The sequence below is a fragment of the Pararge aegeria genome, chromosome 9 (assembly GCF_905163445.1).
Source record: "Pararge aegeria chromosome 9, ilParAegt1.1, whole genome shotgun sequence".
Taxonomy (NCBI): domain Eukaryota; kingdom Metazoa; phylum Arthropoda; class Insecta; order Lepidoptera; family Nymphalidae; genus Pararge; species Pararge aegeria.
The window spans coordinates 13,290,449-13,312,703 of NC_053188.1; the positions used below are offsets into that span (position 1 = coordinate 13,290,449).

The 22,255-nt window shown below is 35.5% G+C and overlaps 1 protein-coding gene across 3 annotated transcripts in view; it reads right to left on the reverse strand.

Annotated features, from left to right (window-relative positions):
* The window catches only part of LOC120626551 (mannosyl-oligosaccharide alpha-1,2-mannosidase IA-like), a 151,338-nt gene that overhangs the window by 28,869 nt on the left and 100,214 nt on the right, over positions 1-22,255 (reverse strand). For 2 of the 3 annotated variants that reach the window (XM_039894100.1, XM_039894099.1), the window contains exons 2-3: positions 6,490-6,708; positions 3,890-4,069 (exon numbers count right to left, since the gene is read on the reverse strand). In XM_039894100.1, the coding sequence (XP_039750034.1) occupies positions 3,890-4,069; positions 6,490-6,708 (399 nt within the window). Of the gene's footprint in view, positions 1-3,889; positions 4,070-6,489; positions 6,709-9,798; positions 10,010-22,255 lie in introns of those variants that run through there. The other variant, XM_039894101.1, reaches the window with a different exon arrangement.

The window sequence follows — 22,255 nt, forward strand, 5'->3', positions numbered from 1 at the left end:
GGATCATTTGTATATTTATTATTATATATTAAAAGCAATTTGTATATACAATAAATACGAGTTTGAAAGAGAAAAATAAACAACTTGTGAACCAATATTTTGTTCATTTCTTAAACAGGATCAAGAATAGCCAGATTTACTGATTTGTCTATTCATTCGAGTGTTTGCGGAGTAAATACCAATTTCGACGGAGTTCGCCTAAAATATTATGAATTTTCCTTTGTCACAGACAAAACAACTGATACTAACGAGTCCTTAAAGCTTCAGTTTAATATTTCAAGTCTCTTTGTTTCAGCTGTACTCAGATTTGCTAAGTACTTATCGCTTTCGGAGTTCAAGGTAAATAACATAATATTATTATCGTCATAAATATAATAAAATTGTATGCACTGATAAACATTCAGAATAATTTTGTGAACGAACTAATGGTAATATTTACTTTAAAAAAAAGTGCGCGGAAAAAAGATAAACGAGCTTAGGCTTAGTAAAAGAGAAATGTAATCAATACATATTTGATAATTTAATTTATGGACATAAAAATATAACAAAGTTTAAAAATAAACTGGACTGTAACAATATTAATATTAGAAGTAAAAATAAACTAGTAGTGCAGTTTACTAGGCTGTATAAATTTAGTAATTAATTTAAGGGTAATTGTATATCATTTTACAACAAATTACCAGATGAAATCCTTGAGATGTCTCTCAATAAGTTAAAAGTTTATATAAAACGTAAGCTTATAGAAAAATCCTATTATAATATTAAGGATTACATGTATGATAAAAACGCTTGGGTGTGAATTGCTCTAACTTCGTAGCTCAACATTAACTCGACTGTGAGATAGATGGTGAAACAAAAATAACCTGGCTAAGTTTGTTGTGGGCTCTTCTTAGACCAGGGCGCGTTTGGAACCCTAATCCTAGCTTCAGTTTTAAGGTAACGAAAGCAGTTATCACCATCACTAACAATAGTGTAACATGTTAAGTGTATGAACGCTTCATAAGTGCCTGTGATAAGGCCTACATGAATAAAACATTTTTGAATTTGAATTCGAATTTGAAAAACAAAAAACTCTAAGGAAGGCTGTTTAGTTTCAGAAAGTTTGTTTTTTAAAAAGCCTTAGTGTTGCTCATGTAACATTTAATTACGTACATAAAGAAGTTCTAGGAAAAAAATTATGTTTAACTGACTGTAAAACTAATAATGAAAAAAAAACTGATTTCTTAATTTAGTTTATCTAGCTTTTAGTCAAATGCACAATGCATGCAATACGAAATAAGAGGTGTACAAGTGAAATTGTTTATGAAGCTGATTTTCTGCCGATAATGTCGTAATATAAATTCAACTTTGCAGGTATAATATGAAACGAGTTAAAGATCTCCAATAATTGGAGAGATCATTAAACAACGTCTCGGTTTGAGCGTTCTCGAGTCCTACAAGGATCTATTGAATTTAAAGTACTTATTTCAAATTTGTAATAAGGACACTCAGGGCCCTGTCGACCTTTCGGTGTTTCAACTCTTATCTTAATTTATTTCGGTAATATTTTCCAATATTTATCAAAGTTCCATCAAAAAGGAAATTTCACTATTATTTACAAAATACCTCAATTAAACATAAACTTTAATTAAATATAACCTTTGAAATTATGTAACAGTAAATTAATTTTTTGTAAAGCTCAAAGTATATATATGCCTAAGTGCCGTATTGAACAGTTGAAGTATTGGAAAAAAATAATGTCAGTATTTATTGTGTGCGGGCCTAGGTTTTAAAAATTTAGACGAATTTAAATTCAGAGTCCCAAGATTGTTAAAAATTATCTTACGTATAATTTTAAGTAAGTGGTTTTTACCAGCGAATATTTATCAATAATTATTATTATTTTATTCGTTAATTATATACAGCGGTTTGCGCATTCGACGAATTAATTTAGTATCCAATGCTTTAGTGATAAGAAAAAGGTTTTAACCTGTTGCTAATGACTAATGAGAGAGCACTGAGCATTATAACGAGATGAAGGGTTGACAATAATTTAATCATTGACTATTATGTATACCATTACATAAATAAAAAAACCCTCTTCTTTCATGATAGTGTACATTATTATACTAGTCTAGTCAGCCCTTTCATTTGATATCCAAAATGAGGATATTGTGGAAAAAAAAAAATTGTGGCACCCGAATCTTTCCGACTCCTGACGGATTTACTTTCAAACAAAAGTAACAAAATCAAAGTCATGTCATCCGTTCGGGAAATACGATGCTACGAGACATACACACAGACACGTAAAACATAAAAAGCCCCGTCGTTTTGCGTCGGGGGTTGGAAAAAATCATCCCAGTAACAAAAAAATAATATTGCTCATAAGTTTATAGGCATAGAGAACTGATAGACCATTCCAGCACCCGTTCTTTTAATTAATTTAACAACTGTTTTTTTTTTGGAAGTGTAATATAGACTGTATAGTAAAAAAATAAAGCAGGGGTAACGGGAATTACTTTAACGGGTAAACGACCCGTTTAAGTAATTCCGAAAGGAATCCAAAACACAAAGAAATTTATAATTTTTTATTCTCGCCTTCTCGATTTGTTTTGTTTGAGTCGCCAATCTAATTTGATTGCCTCATCGTCCTGAAAACGCCTCGGAGGTCATCGTACTTATATGATGACCTCCCTGGCGCAACGGGGAGCGCTGTGGATTTAAATGGGAGGTCCCGGGTGCAATCCCCAGCAGGGCTACTTGCGATTTTATAATTTCTAAATTTCGTGTAGTCTAGTTTGGTGTGAGGCTTCGGCCATGGCTCGTTATCACACTACAACAAATACGTGCCGCTAAGCGATGTAGCGTCGCGGGACGATTTCGCGTAGAAACCGATTAGGGGGATGGTTTTAATATCACTGTGGCCGTTACGATCTTTACACTGCATCATTCACCATACAAGCCAGCAGATGAGATTGTAGTCAACGGTTAACTTCTAGTCGAATAAAAAAAAAGTTAGTTTTATAAATCTGGCAACCCTTACGAGCGGGTTCTCGGCGGCAGTCGCTTTGAAGTGATAACGAACTGGCCGCAGTCTGCAATTGCCATCGGATTCCGATTCGACAGTGATTTAATTAGAAATATTGGTTATTCCAAGTTGGATAAAGAGAGATTTATTTCTCGTGTGATTCTTTTCGTCTGCTCTTAATAATTCGGATTTCATACTGTTTTAACTAATAGACAGTCCGATTTTATAAAAGTTCTTATTTACATATTAATATCATTATCAACATCAGCGACCCACTGCTGAGCGGACCCACCACGCTACTTCAATTCAAGATGGTTGTCTTTAACATTTTAATTATAAAAACCAGGATCGACGGCCCAACGTGCCTGGGAAGGTGGACACCGCCTAGACCAGGTGGTCAAGGCGGTGTCCAGAGCATATCCTACAAATAGATATTATACACAGTTGATACTTTTTACGTTTCAATTCCCACAACGGAAAACCTGTTCCAGTGAACATTGTCGTTTATTCATTTTTAAAATATAGTACAGTATAATCTATAAGTGATATTATAGAAAATAAATTTATTAAATGCACAAAAACCACCCTATAGCGAGTGCAAGCGACGTAGTGCGCGAGCGGATAACTAACTGATGATTCATAAGCAGAAAAAAAACATTCAAATAGGTATACTTAATTCGATCAACTCTATCAAATCTCTATGAAATATTTTAATTTATAATAACTTCTTAGTAGGTATATTAAACTCAACACATCTTGAATGTGGGTTGGTAATGTATGTCTATACATCATCAAGTACAAGCACCGTATAGGGAGCGGTTTTATGTAGCGTTCTCAATCAGACCGAAAGTAACGGTTTTAACCATGCATAGCAACACTAACCTTATTTGATGGGTTTATGAGGGCATAGGGTATGCCAGTGGGCGTGTCAAATGCTGGCAGTAGAGCGTCGGCCACCTCCGCAGCCTTGTCTCGGAACACCGTGTCGCCAGTCAGCGCATAACACGACAGGAACCCTCCCACGAAGCGAATCGTTGTTTCGAACACCGACAGATCTGTGTCCTGGAAGCGAATGGAAATCATTTTTATGGTTACACATTACAACTATGCTAGACGTCGGTAGTTAATTGTTTATAGGTTTATAGGTAACAGTTGTCACCTCCCCTACACTTAGCGCGAGTTTCGTACGAGGCAGCTATGGGCATGTCACGGAGAACGGGCAGCAGTGTCCTCTGTGCTACTTCTACCATCTACTGCCCGTCTGCCCAGCGTGGTGATTATGGGGAAACCCGCCCATCGAGCCTATCGGTGTATTATGTAATAGACTAGAGACCTCTCTCGAGCAGTACCTACATTTTTTTTCACAGCCCCCGATACAGTTGTATCAATTTACTGTGTCAGCAATTTCTTAAATTTTCAAATTTAATTACTTGTAAATTAATTAACTATATTTTAAATCAGTGATAAAAATTGTATTTGTAATTTTTCATTATTATGCAATGTATATATTTTTATTTTATTAATTATGTGGGTATGCCGAAACGCGTTAATAGATGTTTCAATTCAACAAGCAAAATTTCGTTATTATTATATTTGTATAAACAATTTAACCAGGTTACAAAAATGCTAAATAGGGTAACACCACAGAACATTGACACAATTTCAGAATTAGAATTAACATAGCAATACAGATAAGTTAAATAAACAAATTTATAAAGGTAGTTGGTAAGTATTTGGTTTACATTTGGTACAGGTTGCTTCTTAAATATTTTCAAATGACAATGTGAGATGGTGATAATAAAACAAACATGCGGCTAAGTTTGTTGTGGGCTCCTTCTATTTAGACCAGGGCGCCTTTGAATCCGTCGTAGCTTTATTTTAGGTTTATGAATGTAGTTATCGCCATCACTACTCTACTACTATGTACATATTTTGTATGTAATCGACTCATCAAAATTGCCATCTATGTACTTGAATGAAGTAATATTTGACTTTTGTTTTATTAGAAGAGAAGACGTACGAGTCGGTCGGAATCACATTATAAAGGCCGCTTTACCGCAAAGGCCAAAAATGTATAAGCCCTGCCAATTTATTTAAGTAAAGAGCTTTAGTAAAACAGTTCATTTTATAAGAGTGGTAACGAGTGGTAGAGTCATTACAAACCTACATTTTCATGTTACAAAAGTGCTTATAACTACCTAGGCCTTCTTGAAATAAATGAATTTTGAATTGTATAGCTATAATTGATGAACCAAGGTTTTGGCTTTGAAAATATCGCAAACAGAGCAACACTTCAGCAGAGCATCCAAGGAATGCGTCTTTAAAGTGCCGCCCAGTGTCCATTAGGCGTAGGAGCTGGGAAGGGAGAAAGGTTTGACGTAGCCTGCAACGCGTGACAAGTGCTGATTGGTAGATTTCATACGCCGTTGTTAACATTATGGAGAAATCTAAGGCATGCAGGTTTCCTCACGATGTTAACTTCACCGTTTAAAGCAAGTAATACTTAAATTCCTTAAATAAAAAACGCACATAGCTCCGAAAAGTCAGTGGTGCATGCAAGGGCTCGAACTCTGCCTCCACGAAAGTAAAACGGAAGCCTTACCCACTAGGCTATCTATCACACGTATATCATAAGGATATTATATCAACTTCTGCGCTAATGCTCAGACAGTTGACAAAGGTGTGGGAGAAGATAAAATCCTTTCCCCGGGGAGAAAAATGACTCCTGCGCATGCTAAGCGGGTTCACCTTGTACTCAAATAAATTATTAATAGCAAGTACAATAATCATCTGGCTGGTTTCATTTGAAGACCAATAAAATGACTGCGCTAGCAATAAAAATATAATTGCTAGTGTCTGGGTGAATCACGCAGCGTCTTCGCCAGCGGCGAATATCTGTTTCCGACACAGGAATCGTAAATTTTTCTGGGTCAAATAAGTGGCCAGATTTTTTGATATTTTTTTTCATATTTTTAAAGATCTGATCAAGATTTTTGGTTATCGAAGGATGGATAATTCACCAGACGGAAGATTAGACGCAATTAATTCTATAGTTACAATAACAACCCTTAAAATAACTACCGTGCCTTTGAGAACAAGATAATATCAGTTATGACCTATCCTAATTGTTAGGAAGGCAAAAAGCTACGGGCGAGGCCTCCCATATACCAGACCAGGGAAAATTCTGAAATTATAAATTTAAAATGCGTTTTTTTCAATCAAACGATAGAAAACTATTATTATAATCAAAACCCGGAAACTTATTGTATTAGACAAAATATCTTGTATGTTATTAAACAAACTTTAATAACTCATGAGTTTTTGGATAAACCCAATACTCGTTTTTCTGGGATGTCCAAAGGTTGCCTGATAGAAAATTTTAACATTAAGTCCAACTATATTGCACAACATTGAACAGGATTTCCAAATAAATCGGCAAACTGTTTTTTGTTGTGCAATAGACAGAAAAAAAAGATGCTTACGATTTCATTGATATGGAAATGCTCGGCTATCCAGTCCCTTCCTTCCCGGAACTCATCCTTCATGCCCATGAGGTAGAGTGTGTCCATGCCGTCGACGATGGTGGCGCCGAGCTCGCCGCCTCCGAATACGCTGGTCAGGTGGGCGCGCTTGGACATGGGCTTCAGTTCGTTCTTGCCCCACGCGTACAGCTTGTAGTTGTTCCACGCGTGACGCATCATCTGGAAATAAGGAAACGATCAATTAACGTGCTAAGTGCTGCTAAATGAGGGTCAAAGAACTTAAACTATTAGTAATGTACATGTAGTTCTACGCAGCGAAATAAATATATGTTTCTCTTGACCATATTTCTGAGTAAAGAAAAGTTTTAGTAAAGTAATAATTGTTGTTATTTATTAAAATTTATGGGTGGAATAAATTAATGTGATATTACCGAGTATTATTGTTGTTATTTTTTTCATTAGTGTAGGTAAAAATACTAAAAAATATATAATCTTCTGTTTTAACGACGTCAACTAGAAATCATCAATGATAATAAAATATCTAAATACTAAAAAAATCCAAGTTTCAATGTTGCATTCTAAAATGGAATCCGATCATGTCACAACCCTGAGCCAACCTCTTTTTTTTAATCCACTACAAGTAAGTTCTAACTTTTAGCTAAAATACTATTTTTATTTTTTTATTGTAGTGTAGTGTTGAAAATAGATAAGTAAGTATACACGCTGTGGGACAGTAGAGATTCTTAAATGCACGAATTTATATGGTAAAATAAGAGTAGAGATAGCAATTTGTCATCAACTTAAATGCATGATAATTTGTTGCTTAGAATATTAATGAATACGGGACTTTTAGGCAGTTGTCCCACCAACGACGAGAAAACGACTAACTATCGGCTATTTTCTCGCTCAAGAAATGTACAATAGATATACTTTCCGTGTGAACAAAAGAGATGCATATACAAACAGTTGATCGCTGACTGTTCACACTGCCGGCGACCACTCGCTTCACTAGTTTGTCGCTGAGCGACAAGAGCCATGAAAGATAATACTCGCCAAGCTATTAGAGCTCACGCCGAGAGAGCAACCAGTGGTCATTTCTCTACAGTGCGTATCTGAAAGTACATGTTTTTTTTATTTAATATGAATATCGAAACATCATTTGAATTATCATTGTTATCTAGTTCAGACGACGATGATGATGAATTCTATGATAGGATTTGAGAGTATATATACTATGAGCGAGTGATGCGAGTAATCGTCACTCACTCGCACACTCGCTTATAGCCGAGCTACACAAATATCGGAACTACGCACTCGATCCCCGCGTCTCGCTAACTCGTTTCTAGTTGTAGCTCTACTCGTTACTCGTTGCCGGTGAGACAAGTGCCTTAAGGACTGTCGGACTGACAGTATGCAGAATATTTTATAAAAGCTCTTTACAGCTTAATTGTAATGTCCCACGAGTGGGATTGAGGCTTACTCAAACTCTCCACAACTACAATTTTAGTACCTCTTTGGTTAAGGCAAAATATTATACAACGTGTAACTGAATTACAAAATAATGTTAAATGATGCATAAGAATATCACATAAGGAATCGCTCTGTAAAAATAATTAATCAATAGAAGCATATTTATTTTTTCATACTAAAGAATTCAAAACATTATAACTGTTTTCTTATGACAACCCTATTATAAATATAAAAACCGACATACGCATAGTACCTACGCTACGTGACGCGTACCTAATAAAGTTACAGGAGTCAAATCATTTTAATTTTGCATGTGATGTTAGGGCTGTATCTGATTTCTTTCAGTTAAAACTAGGGCAGTGGTTTACTCAAAAACTTTCGTTAGGTTTCGTTTCACAAATAAGTCTCTGAGACTGCAAAAAAAGTACCTCTAAAGTAAGTAGTGAAGTATTATTTGGTTTCCATTTACACGTTGTATATTATTACGTACGTGTCATAATATGAAGTAGCAACTGTAATTTTGGCCTACAATGCCGCTATCAACCTACAGAAGAGAAAGAAAACTCTAAAAGCGACGCGCTCTCTAAAATAAACGCTTTTATAGAACACAGAATCTTTGTTTGTGCTTGAACTGCCATAGCAAAAGTTGTTTTTGTGTAAACGAACTACTCTGCGACGACGTCCACATTTTCACAAAGGCGGCACGGAAAAGAAGACGGTCTTTATAAAGCTTGGAAACTCAAACTGCAAAGCTGTAGCCCGAAGCGCAAGTTTTAATCTCGGCGGCGTACCCGACCGAACACTAATGAAAGGATATCGGAATTACGTCGCGGCCATTAATTATTATTAGGTTCCAACAACTTTGCGGAGTGTCGCCAATGACGTTGAAAAACTCGACGCTACTAATTAATAGTTAAAGCGGTACTAGCCGGGCGTATCTTCGTACAAATTATGCAGTTTATGGCACTATGAGCCCAAAGGACACAAAATCGGCGATTAGAAAAATATAAAACACCATTTTAGATTCGGCTTGGCGCAAGAATCTAAGCTTAGAAAGTTAGACCTGTTCTGTATCTATTTACTTTACAATAATAAATATACTATGACAAAATACACATCGCCATCTAGCCCCTAAATAAGTGTAGTTTGTATTAAGGGTACTAAGATGACGGATGAATATTTTATGAATAATATACCTAAATACTTATTCTATACAAAGAAACACCCATACACTGAAAAACATTAATGTTCGTCACACACACACACATTGTCCAGTTGTGGGTATCGGACCCACGGCCTTAGGCCCTTAGGCTCAGAAAGTAGAGTCGCTGCCCACTGCGCCAATCGGCCATCAATAAGGATTATGTACTTGATTTATATTTACAGAATATCAGGTGTGTGGTGTAAGATAAATAAATAAATAAATGTACTACGACGTGTGTTGTCGTAGTATCGCATCGCCATCTAGTCCCAAAGAAAGCGTAGCTTGTGTTATGGGTACTAAGATAACTGATGAATAATGTTTATGAATAATATACATAAATACTTATAATATTCTTTATATTAACTGAAAACACCCACTGGAAAACATTCATGTTCATCACACAAATGTTGTCCAGTGGTGGGAATCGAACCCACGACCTTGGACTCAGAAAGCAGGGTTACTGCCCACTGCGCCAATCGGCCAAGATAGGTGTAAAAGGTTCTTGCGCCGCTTATTTCCACACGAAATATGACAGATTTTCTTAATCTGAAGCCGCGTTTTCACTAATCATAAATGTTCAAGACACACTGGTTCCACCAGGGGACTTTAGCATCATACAGATACATAATACACACCTCAGCAACTTTTCCTTGTTTATCAGTATTTCCCGAAACCATTGTGGGAGGTTCAGTTACAACCCCATGGACCTCCCGTGCCACCCTCCCCATCATGTTATCACTTCGGTTAGCCAAATCGGACACCCGCATAAGCAGGAGCATGGTAACAACAAATATTATAACTGCAGTAACATAACGTATTAATTTACGCATTTTCACGTCCCAGCAAAGTAAACAACTAACACTTATCACTTTATCGTTACAAAAATATTATGTGTCTATCTAACTTAGTAACTAGATAACAGCAGGAGTTTTTATTCAGCACTATTTTTTTGCTTACACCAATTACTCGTTTTGTTACACAAATAAGAATTGAAATCACTCTGTACTTTTTAATATTAGGATAAATTAGGTTTTTACACTGTATTTTTTTTTCGAAATAACTATTTGAAATAATATTCGTAAATTAGATTTTTAAACTTTAATTTTTGATTAAATTATAGTCTGCGCGCAACCACAGATTATGTATAATTTATTCTATCCTGTACGCGCGACTAGGCGCGCGCGCGTATCTAACTTGTCTGAGTTATGAGGAATGCGCAACGGTCGTTCGCACGTTATCGTTTACCAACAATCGATTCATGATCTCAATTCACAAACTCTTAAAGTAAAGTAAAGTAAATTGTTTTTTCGCGATAACCACTCATATCCTGTCATTCTACTCGAAAAAAATCACATTTTAGTCACTTTGGGATGGTTTTGGAGCACTTTAGCACTAGTTTCGTTTGACGATGTCTTTGATGTAAATTTTATCTCGTAAAAATAAATATAAAAGAATACGCTTTTCTTGAGACATCTGACAAGTCGACAAGGCAGAATCTACTTATTGAGGTAATATGTAATACTTTGTAAGAATAAATAAATAAACCTTTTAACGATTTTAAAAAGCTAATATGGAATTACGCGAACACTAAATACTTTCACAAACTCTTAAAGTAAAGTAAAGTAAATTGTTTTTTCGCGATAACCACTCATATCCTGTCATTCTACTCGAAAAAAATCACATTTTAGTCACTTTGGGATGGTTTTGGAGCACTTTAGCACTAGTTTCGTTTGACGATGTCTTTGATGTAAATTTTATCTCGTAAAAATAAATATAAAAGAATACGCTTTTCTTGAGACATCTGACAAGTCGACAAGGCAGAATCTACTTATTGAGGTAATATGTAATACTTTGTAAGAATAAATAAATAAACCTTTTAACGATTTTAAAAAGCTAATATTGAATTACGCGAACACTAAATACCCCTGAACATTATTTCAATGAGCATTGTTAACATGAAAACAAAGAGAGAATGTTAGGCGGATGGACCATTCTCTTAAGAATCATAATCAAAAACATTTTCCCGCTACGATTGTGTTATTTAAAAAAAAACATTTGCAAGTTTAATAACAGATTAATAGCGTAATGTTAATATAAAAAAAAAATTGCGTTATTGTATGGTTTGTGATTTTACAAATCATTTATTTTGTCTTCTGTTATATAAATAAAAAAAAATATATAACATATTCAAGCATAAAACCAGTTGATACATATTCCCCTAATTACGTCCAGATAATAGAGTTCAAAATTACACGCTTCGATTTAATTGATAACCTTTATCTTCTAACCTCGAATATTGACACTATCCGATTAGACTTTCGTGGTATTATATGTTTCTTTATACAGTGATATGCTAAGACTAGTATCATAAGACAATATCGAATGTCCGAAAAAATTTTTTCGTCGAAATTAAACCTGCAACTGGTAACTCTCAGATATATATTTAAAAACCTCCTTAAGTTGCAGTTTTATGCAGTTTTTCTATGAAAGTTTTTGCAACACAGTGGCGAGATCTTTGGTAATTAAGTAAATAGTTCTTCTCTAAGTTTCGTACTACTTAGTATAACTTTTTGTGACGGAGCTCGTACTGGGAAGTCTTGCATATTTTTTGCTTTGCTTGGCGTCAGTTATATGCATTTGGACGGTTTGGCGCATTGGGCAGCGACCCTGCTTTCTGAGTCCAAGGCCGTGGGTTCGATTCCCACAACTGGGCAATGTTTGTGTGATGAACATGAATGTTTTTCAGTGTCTGGGTGTTTATTTATGTATATTATTCACACATATTATTCATCAGTTGTCTTAGTACCCATAACACAAGCTGCGCTTACTTTTGGACTAGAAGGCGATGTGTGTATTGTCGTAGTATATTTATTTATAGGCGATTCTTCGTTTATAGGCGATGGTTTTCCATTCTATGGGTTATCTATGGGTTATCTATGGGTTATCTATGGGTCAATGACCCACCGCTGGTTATAATCCTCTTCTATCGCAGAGAGAGGAATATAGAGTGTAAGAGCGTGTAAGAGCCTTGTTTTCTTTTTTTCTGGCCGATATGTGTGGTTGGCAAACATGTCTCACGTCATCATCCGATTCCTTTGTACGCATATGGATTAAACAAACTATGAATCTCCTCTTTTGCATTTCAACAAGATGTCTTCTTCTTCCACTCAATTCTTTTAACAATTAAAACTTTAAACATAATTATTGTGCTAGTCAAGAGTTATGGAAAAAAAGATGCAATTCGCCTATTTGTGGTGGGCATGGCGCGGCGGCAATCTTGGATTTTAATTTTGTCGTAGACAAAAGTATTTTTGTAGTTAAGCCCTTTAATTTGATACCCATATGAAAGAAGGTATGAAAAATATCCGGACCGCCATTTTGTAGAGCGGCCATCTTGGACCTTGGATTTTCTTTAAACATAGCTAAGAACACTGAGTCCCGACTGATTAACCTTTCAAATAAAACCAAAATGAAAATGGATTATTCCGGCCCACGATGCCACAGACAGGCAGACACACACACACACACACACAGACACGTAAAACTTATAGCAACCCGTCGGTATTAGCTCGGGGGTTAAAAAAAAAATTGTAATAATTTACAAAACATTAAAAAAATATGGCAAACTATATATCGTATCTGAGTTATTTGCGTAAAACCGAACAGTTATCTGGTAAGTAGTTAATTAAGTGTGGAGGAGTCCGTTGCGAGTTGCGTAAATCTGAGACCAGATTTACTGTTATGGGCCGACCAGATACCCCACAAATAGTCCCTTCAAACATAATATAGGTGCCTTATTAAAATGTTTTGATGCTAACCATTTAGCATTAGTCATAACTAAGAGTATTAAACAGTAATTGGGTGAAACATAATTTTATTCATCATCATCATCATCATCATCAGAGACATGGAACATTTGCAACACTTTATTAAGTCTAGTCCAGTTTTAGGTGGAATACTGCTGCCTCTTTTTGCGAGGAGGTGATGTCCGCAAAGGAGGCGGCGGAGCGAGACATAGAAAGGACATCAACACTCCCCTCTCGCAGGAGACGAACCGGGCGCCGGAGAGCAACCAATGACCTCCGGCCTCCATGAGTTGTAGGCCCGCGGGTGGCGAATTAAAGGGGAAGTTTTTCACCCAACTAATGACAGGCCTAAAAAGGTGGCGTGCCAGGAGGATTTGGCAGCGATCAGGCCATTTATGATAGGACCCGCCATGCACTGGGGGGGTGAAAACCTTGGCGAGAGTGCGGTGCATACGCAAGTGAACCCCGTGCTCTCACTTATAGGTCTATCGAGGGACACACAGAGTTTTTAGTGGGTGCAAGTCCCACATAACTACTCCGTTTCCCCCAACGGAGTGGTATGCGTCAGGCATTTTCTATGTATAAAAAAAAAAAGGGTGTGTGAGCATATAGCTCACACGTCCAAACTGAGGTAAAAAAAAAAACTATATTGTTTATCAGGTCACTACTTTTACCACATCATCATTGCTGACCCATTACCGGTCCACGATTGGGCACGGATCTTCTCGCAGAATTAAAAGGTTCTAGGCTGTAGTCCACCCGCGCGGATTGGTAGACTTCACACCTTTTGAGAACGTTATGGAGAGCTCTCAAGCATGCGGGTTCCCTCATGATGTCTTCATTCATAGTTATAGCTAGTGATACTTTAATTGCTTAAATTAAAAACGCACATAACTCCGAAAGGTTTGAGGGGATAAAGCTCGGTTCCCCGAAAGTGAGGCCGAAGCCCTAACAACTAGTCTATCAACCATTTGTCATATAGTTTACCCTGCGTCCTTAAAACCAAAGTATTATTTTAAGCCGGGAAAACGAACTGTTCTCGTCGAATTTACCAAAACCGAATAGACTGCTATCAACTAGTTGGTTAATAAAGAAACATCCGACTGCAGACTGCCCGAGTTGGCAATAAACGTTTAGGAGTAATCCGGCATCACGTAATTAAACGTGGGTATCGGAGACAGTGCTAATTGCAGTACAACCGTAAATCTGAGAGACACGATTTACTGTTATGTTGGAAGTTCTGACCAACCCACAAATTGTTTTCAACGAATCTAAAGAACGTCTTAATAACATCTCGACCTGGTGCAATGATAAGCGCTTTATTCTTATAAAGTGATTTATTATTTACTAGCTGTTGCCCGCGACTTCGTCTGCGTTTGATTTTGTTTTTTGATGTAGCATTCAATTTAGTTGTAGTTCTAAAAATATTTTAAAGTATTCAGTTTCGCTTAGCCTTAAATGAGTGGTTTGTGCAGAGGAGTTCTGTCCTCTATCTCTAACCACAATCATCAGTTCTACACAAAGTTTGGGCAAAATTAAACACAATATATACAACTGCTCCAGACGATTTCTCCACCTTGGTTCACATGTTTTATGGCTGAAGCATCTAATCCTATCCAGCGATCTTCTAGCCCAATACTGGCCGCCGATCAGGCTGTGTGCATAATCTTTATTTGTTGGCGATAATCGTCGATGCGTTGAACATGTCCAGCACACTGCAGCGTTAGGATTTTATGTGCTGGACAATGTTTCGCTCCCCAAATCAGCATGTAGTAGAAAATAAAACGGCTTTCACATGTTACTCGAGTGATAAGACGTATAGTCCTTATAGATATTAGCAGAGGATAAAGTGTCACTTTTATGTGCATGGCGAACGAAACGACATAACTGCGGAAACCTTAAAATAATACGGTGTTTCTGTGCAGATGGGGAAATTTGCTATTTAATTTTACACATTAATTTATATGCAACAGCAAATTCTCTATTCATCATAATCAAACCATTACCCAGCCGGTAATGGTTTGATTATGATCAGTGCAGTTCAGGATTCTTCTCTAAGAATCAGTAGGGTTTAGGCCGTAGTCCACCACCCTGGCAAAGTGCAGATTGGTAAACTTCACACACAAAGGTGTGGAGAAAACTATGGAGAACTCTCAGGCAAGAAGGTTAAAGCAACCGATATTTTAATTGCACATTTAACAGATAACTCCGAAAGGGAGACTAGTCATAACCATACCACAAGGATATCACCGTTAATCATTAACTATACATTTCTTTAAAAGCATGTTATTTATATCGGTTTGTTTTGTTTTTTTTTTCAGAGATGGCAGCTTAAGGCAATAAATTAAATGAGAAAATCATTGATGAAAATCGCGTGGTGTTCCAGATGTTTATGGGCGGCGGTGGTCACTTAACATCAGGTGAGCCACTTGCTCGTTTGCCCGCTATTAATATAAAAAAAAAATCAAGTTGGTAGCTCAGTTTCGAACATGGCGTGCTTCGTTGGCAAAAAAGTCAACTAAGTACCCCAGTACTTAGTTGACTTTTTAAATTCTCTAAAAATAAAATTTTAAGAATAAGGAATGTTTTTATCTCAACATTTTGAGTTACTAAAACATGTTTACACTAAATATGATGTATAGTCCGGAACAGTCCAAGCCTCAATCGATCATTGGCAGCTATAACTTGATACCTTCTTCCGCCGGGCGCTATGTGGGCGTGTTGAACGACCATCGTACTATCCGAGACATATTTCGCCAGACACCAGGCGATGACATGGGGAAGTTAAGGAAAATTTGTTTGTTGTTTTTAAAAAAACGTGTGTGTACTTATTTATGTACACGCGTTAGAAGTTACAATTCATTGGCGTAACAAGACAACAATCTTTTCAATTTCAAATTATATCTTTTGCCTTATTCTAAAATGCCTTCGCCTTCGCCTTTGTAGAAAAAACTACACTAACAATAGAAAAAAGGTAATAATAATACATCGCAAGTTTTGTTATAACGCATTATCTAGTTATCTCATTTTCGGACAACCAAGTTTCACTCAACATTAAAATTTGAGATTTTTGAACAATTGAATCAATTTAATCACCGGAATGAGCCCGCAGAGTTTGACAATTGAAAGTGTCACTGTCAAACATTATAACTAACATCAGGGTGTCGGTTTTTTGTGACGGTGTGCAACCGCATCGTAAAAATTTACTCTCATCATTTTTTCCTAACGCGCCAAAAGAAGTATAACTTCAACATAGGTCGGTAGTAACAAGATAAAATTTTAGAAATACTAGTAAGTACGTTTTTTTTGTTCATAAAACGGTTTTAATCTGGTAAGAATACTGGATAGAACATAGAGCAGAAACTATAAATGACACCATGAAGATTGTCCTGCTTTTCGCGGAGTATATAAAATTTTGCTATACTTAACACCAAAAAGATCTTCGGCAATATACTCTCTGCGCACGTTTCGCTCCGACACCGGAGCATCCTCAGGAGATGATGACTACACAATAAATAATTGTTAAGCAACTTAACAATGAAATGAATAATTGTTGAGTAACTTAACAATTATTCAATGTTAAAATATTACTGTTTTAAGCGACCGTAAAGTCGCGTGCTCATAACCTTCAACCGATTATCTTTTATAATAGCACTGTAAAAGAATCTTAGTCCTTCTGTGTGATCCACTCTGATACGCAATCAGCATCTTCCGATCCACGCCTATGCCACGGACTTTATAGATAAGCTATGCCAAACAGCTCCGCAATCTTTGCCTTGCGGGAAAAGCCGCAGTGCATAAGACAGTTTTGCCAATGTACCAGACCACTTGTCAGTGTGGATGACTTGTTCTTGTATTGTGCTATTTTTTGTCCTATCGTAACGATGTATTATGTCGCTTTTCTTCACGTTTAAAATTTGGAAAATTATATCTGAATCATTGGGAGAAACTTTCATCAGCTATATTCTCTATGCTACTTCTCAAATAAAATTTTATATGCGATAATCGATGCGTTAATGGACGAACCAACAAAAAAATTCACTTACTAATCTATACTAATATTACAAATGCAAAAGTGCGTCTGAAGGAAATACACATTTCCTATATTTGGCAAAACCACTGAACTAATCTTGATGTAAATTGGCACATTATATATAGCGTGTGCTAAAAAAATATAGAGAATGGAAGGCCCAGGTATTCAGATATTCACTTCAATACCCACAATGTTCAGGATGGCACTTAGATCTTTCATTAATTAACAGTATTATTGAAGCTAAATACCTAGTTTCTTATATTAAAGTATTCATTTTATAAAAGACATCATTAAAGCCCACCAACCTGCTTTAGAGCAGTGTTGTGGGTCTGTACTCTATAAACCTGACTTCCCAAGGAGTGAAATAAAACAACTGGACTGACTCTAATACTGTATATTAAGCTTCTCTATAATTCATATTACTTGTTACCTTCAAATGACTCTACTACCAGTTCGGAATGCTGTCTTCGGCAGAGAAGACCACTGGCAAGAAACTCTACCGTTGCTCTTTTATTCAATCAATTAAAACAACTTATAAACACAATTACAACATCATCATTACAACGTCATATGTAATAACGCTAGGCCCTTTGATACAAGACATATTTTAAGACAGGTCAAACATAACTACTATTATCACTTATAACATCAGGACTTTTGGAACAAGCCGCTTGTATAGAGCAACCTCTGCTACATAAACTGTCGGTATAAAGTTGATCTAGGGCTCCATATATGATACCTAAATAAACCAAAGGATGAGATATACTTATCTGATGCAACATCAGGTACAACCATAGTACCAACAACTTTTAACAACTTATCTCAACTCCACCACCAGTATATACAACTCTTGTTCCGCCACAACAGTATTTCGTTACGTTTATCGTTTCCATTATAAATCATCTATTCACAATTTGTAACGTTCTATCCACAATACTTTACTTAATCTCCTTTTCTCAATTCATTACTTTAAATCCGTCCTCACTTTTCTTTGCCGCCAATCTAACTTGTCAAACTCGCGTCTCCCGCCATAGATCCTATACTTTTATTTGACAGTCTACTAAAGTCCATTATTCTATTTTCAATACATTATCAATGAGTATACAAACTATTATTTGTTGATATATTTAATATAATCATCGGGTTTATCATAGATAAAGTGCTGTAATTCCTTATTTCCTAACACGGCCATTCTGACAAGTACTTCGTTCTCGAAGTACATAGGGTTATTCTTTTTTAGGTATATGTTTTGTATCATAAGTCCTTAGGTACATAGAATATCCTAACAAGTACATAATCTTATGTACACCTCTATAACGTTAGTTTAAATGGTATATAAGCACAAATATCATCAAATCAGTTACATTCTGTATACACTTTTATCAATAAACTGTAAACAATATTCTATCAAAAGATAGGCATAATCAAAACATTTTATAATTAAAGTGAAAGAGACCAAAAAAAAAAAAATTTCATTAAAATTCCACACCATTTTACATATTACAACAATATAATACTTCTAATAAAGTAAAATGATTAATTTTCAACAATGTAAATCAAAAATACTCATTTTCATTTATCTTGTACATTTTAACATGTACAATCACAATCCAAATATTTCCATCTCAATATAAATCTCAAACAATTTATCCTTTTGCCTCTAGTCCAACTTTATCAAAATATCCACACAGGTAATTGTATTTCCCATAAATTCTGTCATTAACATTGTTAGTCTCATTTAGTCACAGATGCAATCGGTACAGTCTAATAGTCAATCCAATATATACCAAAACACCAACACCCACTGGTGATATCAACAACATCATCACTCTCAAGTGATATCAATAACGTCATCACCCACTGGTGATATCAACAACATCATCACTCTCAAGTGATATCAATAACATCATCACCCACTGGTGATATCAACAACTTCATCACTCTCAAGTGATATCAATAACATCATCACCCACTGGTGATATTCATATTTTTTCCACTGTCCAAGTCAAGTAATATATAAGATAAATATAAGTAAATTAATATAAAAACGCTAAGATGGAATTATTTCTATTAGTTTACATCTTTTTTTTTTTATCATCTCATCATAAAATCCAAGGTTAATGTTTAATTGTTATTTCTATTATTCAAAGATTATTTCAATCTAAACATCAATTAAACCACCTGTTTAACAGAATATAATCTAATTATTTATAATGCAACTAATATATTTTCCTTTGCAGCAGCAACATTATTTTGTTTATACATAATTGTATTTTATTTATATCATTTTTAAGAACTTCTCTCAACATCATACTGAAAGATCTCTAACCTAACCTAACCCACAACATTTAAGCTGACTCCTAATACTTTTCTTCACACAACCCAACATATAAACCAATTTATTTAGCTATTCAGTAGTAATTTTCCCTATATGTATTGTTCTGATACATAATCATATTCTATTCTATTCTACCAACAAAATTTTTTTTTTTTTGTTTTGTTTTGTTTTGTTTTATGTGTATTCTTTTATATGTTCTGAATAATTTACATAATCTCTCCTATCTCGGCTTTCCTGACAAGTACTTCGATCTCGAAGTACATAGAAAAGTTCCTTAATAAAAGTTAACAGCTCGGCTAACCTGACTAGGTAATTATTGAAAACTGAGCACACAAACATAAATTAAAAATTAACACACATTCAATTTGGCTAACCTGACTAGTTGCTTAATTTAAACTTGAAAGCTTGTATGTAATAAATAAGAATTATAAGAAAAATCTATTACACATTACGTTCGGCTAACCTGACCAGTTAATTTATTTTAACCTGGACAGACTAATAAAATAAAACCTAACATAAATTCTATTTGTCTAACCAGACTGGTTAAATAAAACTTGATAATTCAAATTTATCAAACTTATTACACATTCTGTTTGGTCAACTTGACTTGTTGGTTTTCACAAACAAACTGAAATCAATTATATTTTGGACTTAATCATTTCAGCAAAATATACAAAGAGCCACTAGTCCATATCAGTTTCAGGTAATAAGTACTATCTTTCAAAAGTAGAAATCACAAAAAGATAAAATAAATAAAAATATCACATCAATTGGTTCCCCAAACCACATATCCTTCAATGGAATTTTACCAAGTCTGGTGCTCTGTCTCCAGAGTGTTTCTGTTTTAGTACATACCAGCGATTAGTTGAGACATCATCAAAAACATCAAACCATGTACTATGTCCACATTTGCCGGGATGGTTATTAATTGGTTCCCCGGACCACATATCCTTAAATAGAATTTCAACAAGCATGGTGCTTTGTCTCCAGAGTGTTTCTGTTTTAGCACATAGCAGCAAAAAGTTGAGGCATCATCAAAAACATCAAATTCTTTATTCTGTCCACATTTGACGGGATGGTTCTAAAAAAAGTAAATCTGCATTAGAGAAAGGCATAAATTGGACATGAATAGGATCCCACTTCTGATGCTAAAAAAATATAGAGAATGGAAGGCCCAGGTATTCAGATATTCACTTCAATACCCACAATGTTCAGGATGGCACTTAGATCTTTCATTAATTAACAGTATTATTGAAGCTAAATACCTAGTTTCTTATATTAAAGTATTCATTTTATAAAAGACATCATTAAAGCCCACCAACCTGCTTTAGAGCAGTGTTGTGGGTCTGTACTCTATAAACCTGACTTCCCAAGGAGTGAAATAAAACAACTGGACTGACTCTAATACTGTATATTAAGCTTCTCTATAATTCATATTACTTGTTACCTTCAAATGACTCTACTACCAGTTCGGAATGCTGTCTTCGGCAGAGAAGACCACTGGCAAGAAACTCTACCGTTGCTCTTTTATTCAATCAATTAAAACAACTTATAAACACAATTACAACATCATCATTACAACGTCATATGTAATAACGCTAGGCCCTTTGATACAAGACATATTTTAAGACAGGTCAAACATAACTACTATTATCACTTATAACATCAGGACTTTTGGAACAAGCCGCTTGTATAGAGCAACCTCTGCTACATAAACTGTCGGTATAAAGTTGATCTAGGGCTCCATATATGATACCTAAATAAACCAAAGGATGAGATATACTTATCTGATGCAACATCAGGTACAACCATAGTACCAACAACTTTTAACAACTTATCTCAACTCCACCACCAGTATACAGGATGTTTGGTGCATCGTGTGCCAAATCGAATCTGATGATTGGAGGGGTCTTTGGCTATCTCTTCAGCCCTCGTAAAAAAATCTTGCTCAAACGGTTTTTTTTATACTGATTTTAAATTGTTTTTTTAAAAATTGTAAAAATTCTACATTTAAATTTTAATAAAAAATAAAGTTGTTAAGTATTAATTAATTTTCTTTTTAATCTTTAATTTGTAACGTTTTACGCTTCTTTTGAAACTAGAATTACACGCCAGCAACATCTAGTTTTTGTTTTACAGCCCCGCAAAGTTTTTTTTACGTAAAAAAATAAGCTTGAACGTCAACTTTCGGTTTTAATAAAAAAAAAACTAAAAGTGATCATGTTCTTCCAATTTTTTTAAAACATCTCTGGACTGTCCCCTTTCTAATGGTGTGCAATATGCCATGAAAAGTAATTAGTAACATCACTAATTTTCAAATTTTCTAAACTTGGTCGCAATTTTCTAATATTCAACAGGTGAAAGAAAAACAAGGGTTTGCGTAAATAACACTCACAATTCACAAGGCAGATGACATTTTCTGTCTCTTTCATAAAGTTATACGCCCGTTGTTCGTTTAAACAGGCAAAAATAGTTTTTTCACTCTAGTGAAGCGAAATCTATCTTCTATTCCTTTCTTGCATAGTGCAAACCTGTTTGAACCAATCGCGAACGGGCCCCGCGTCGCGTCGACACGGCGGCCATCTTATTTTTTAGTCGAGACATCACTGCCTCTGCTGCCTAACGTGTGTGCTAGCTTACTGTACTCCACGATTCTTTTATTTAGTTTTCGTTAAGTTTTGTTGTTTTTTGTTACGTTTTATTTACTTTTGGTGTTATTGTTAAACTTTGTTGACTTTTTTGTTGTTGCAATGACGACATACTCTAACGAGGAATATGCGGACATCATAATGGTTTATGGTGCAGCCCGTGGTGTCGCTCGTGCAGCGCAACGACTTTACCAGGAACGCTTTCCTGGTCGACGATTACCTGGCCGCAGAGTCTTCCAAGACACATACCGACGTTTACGCGAGACT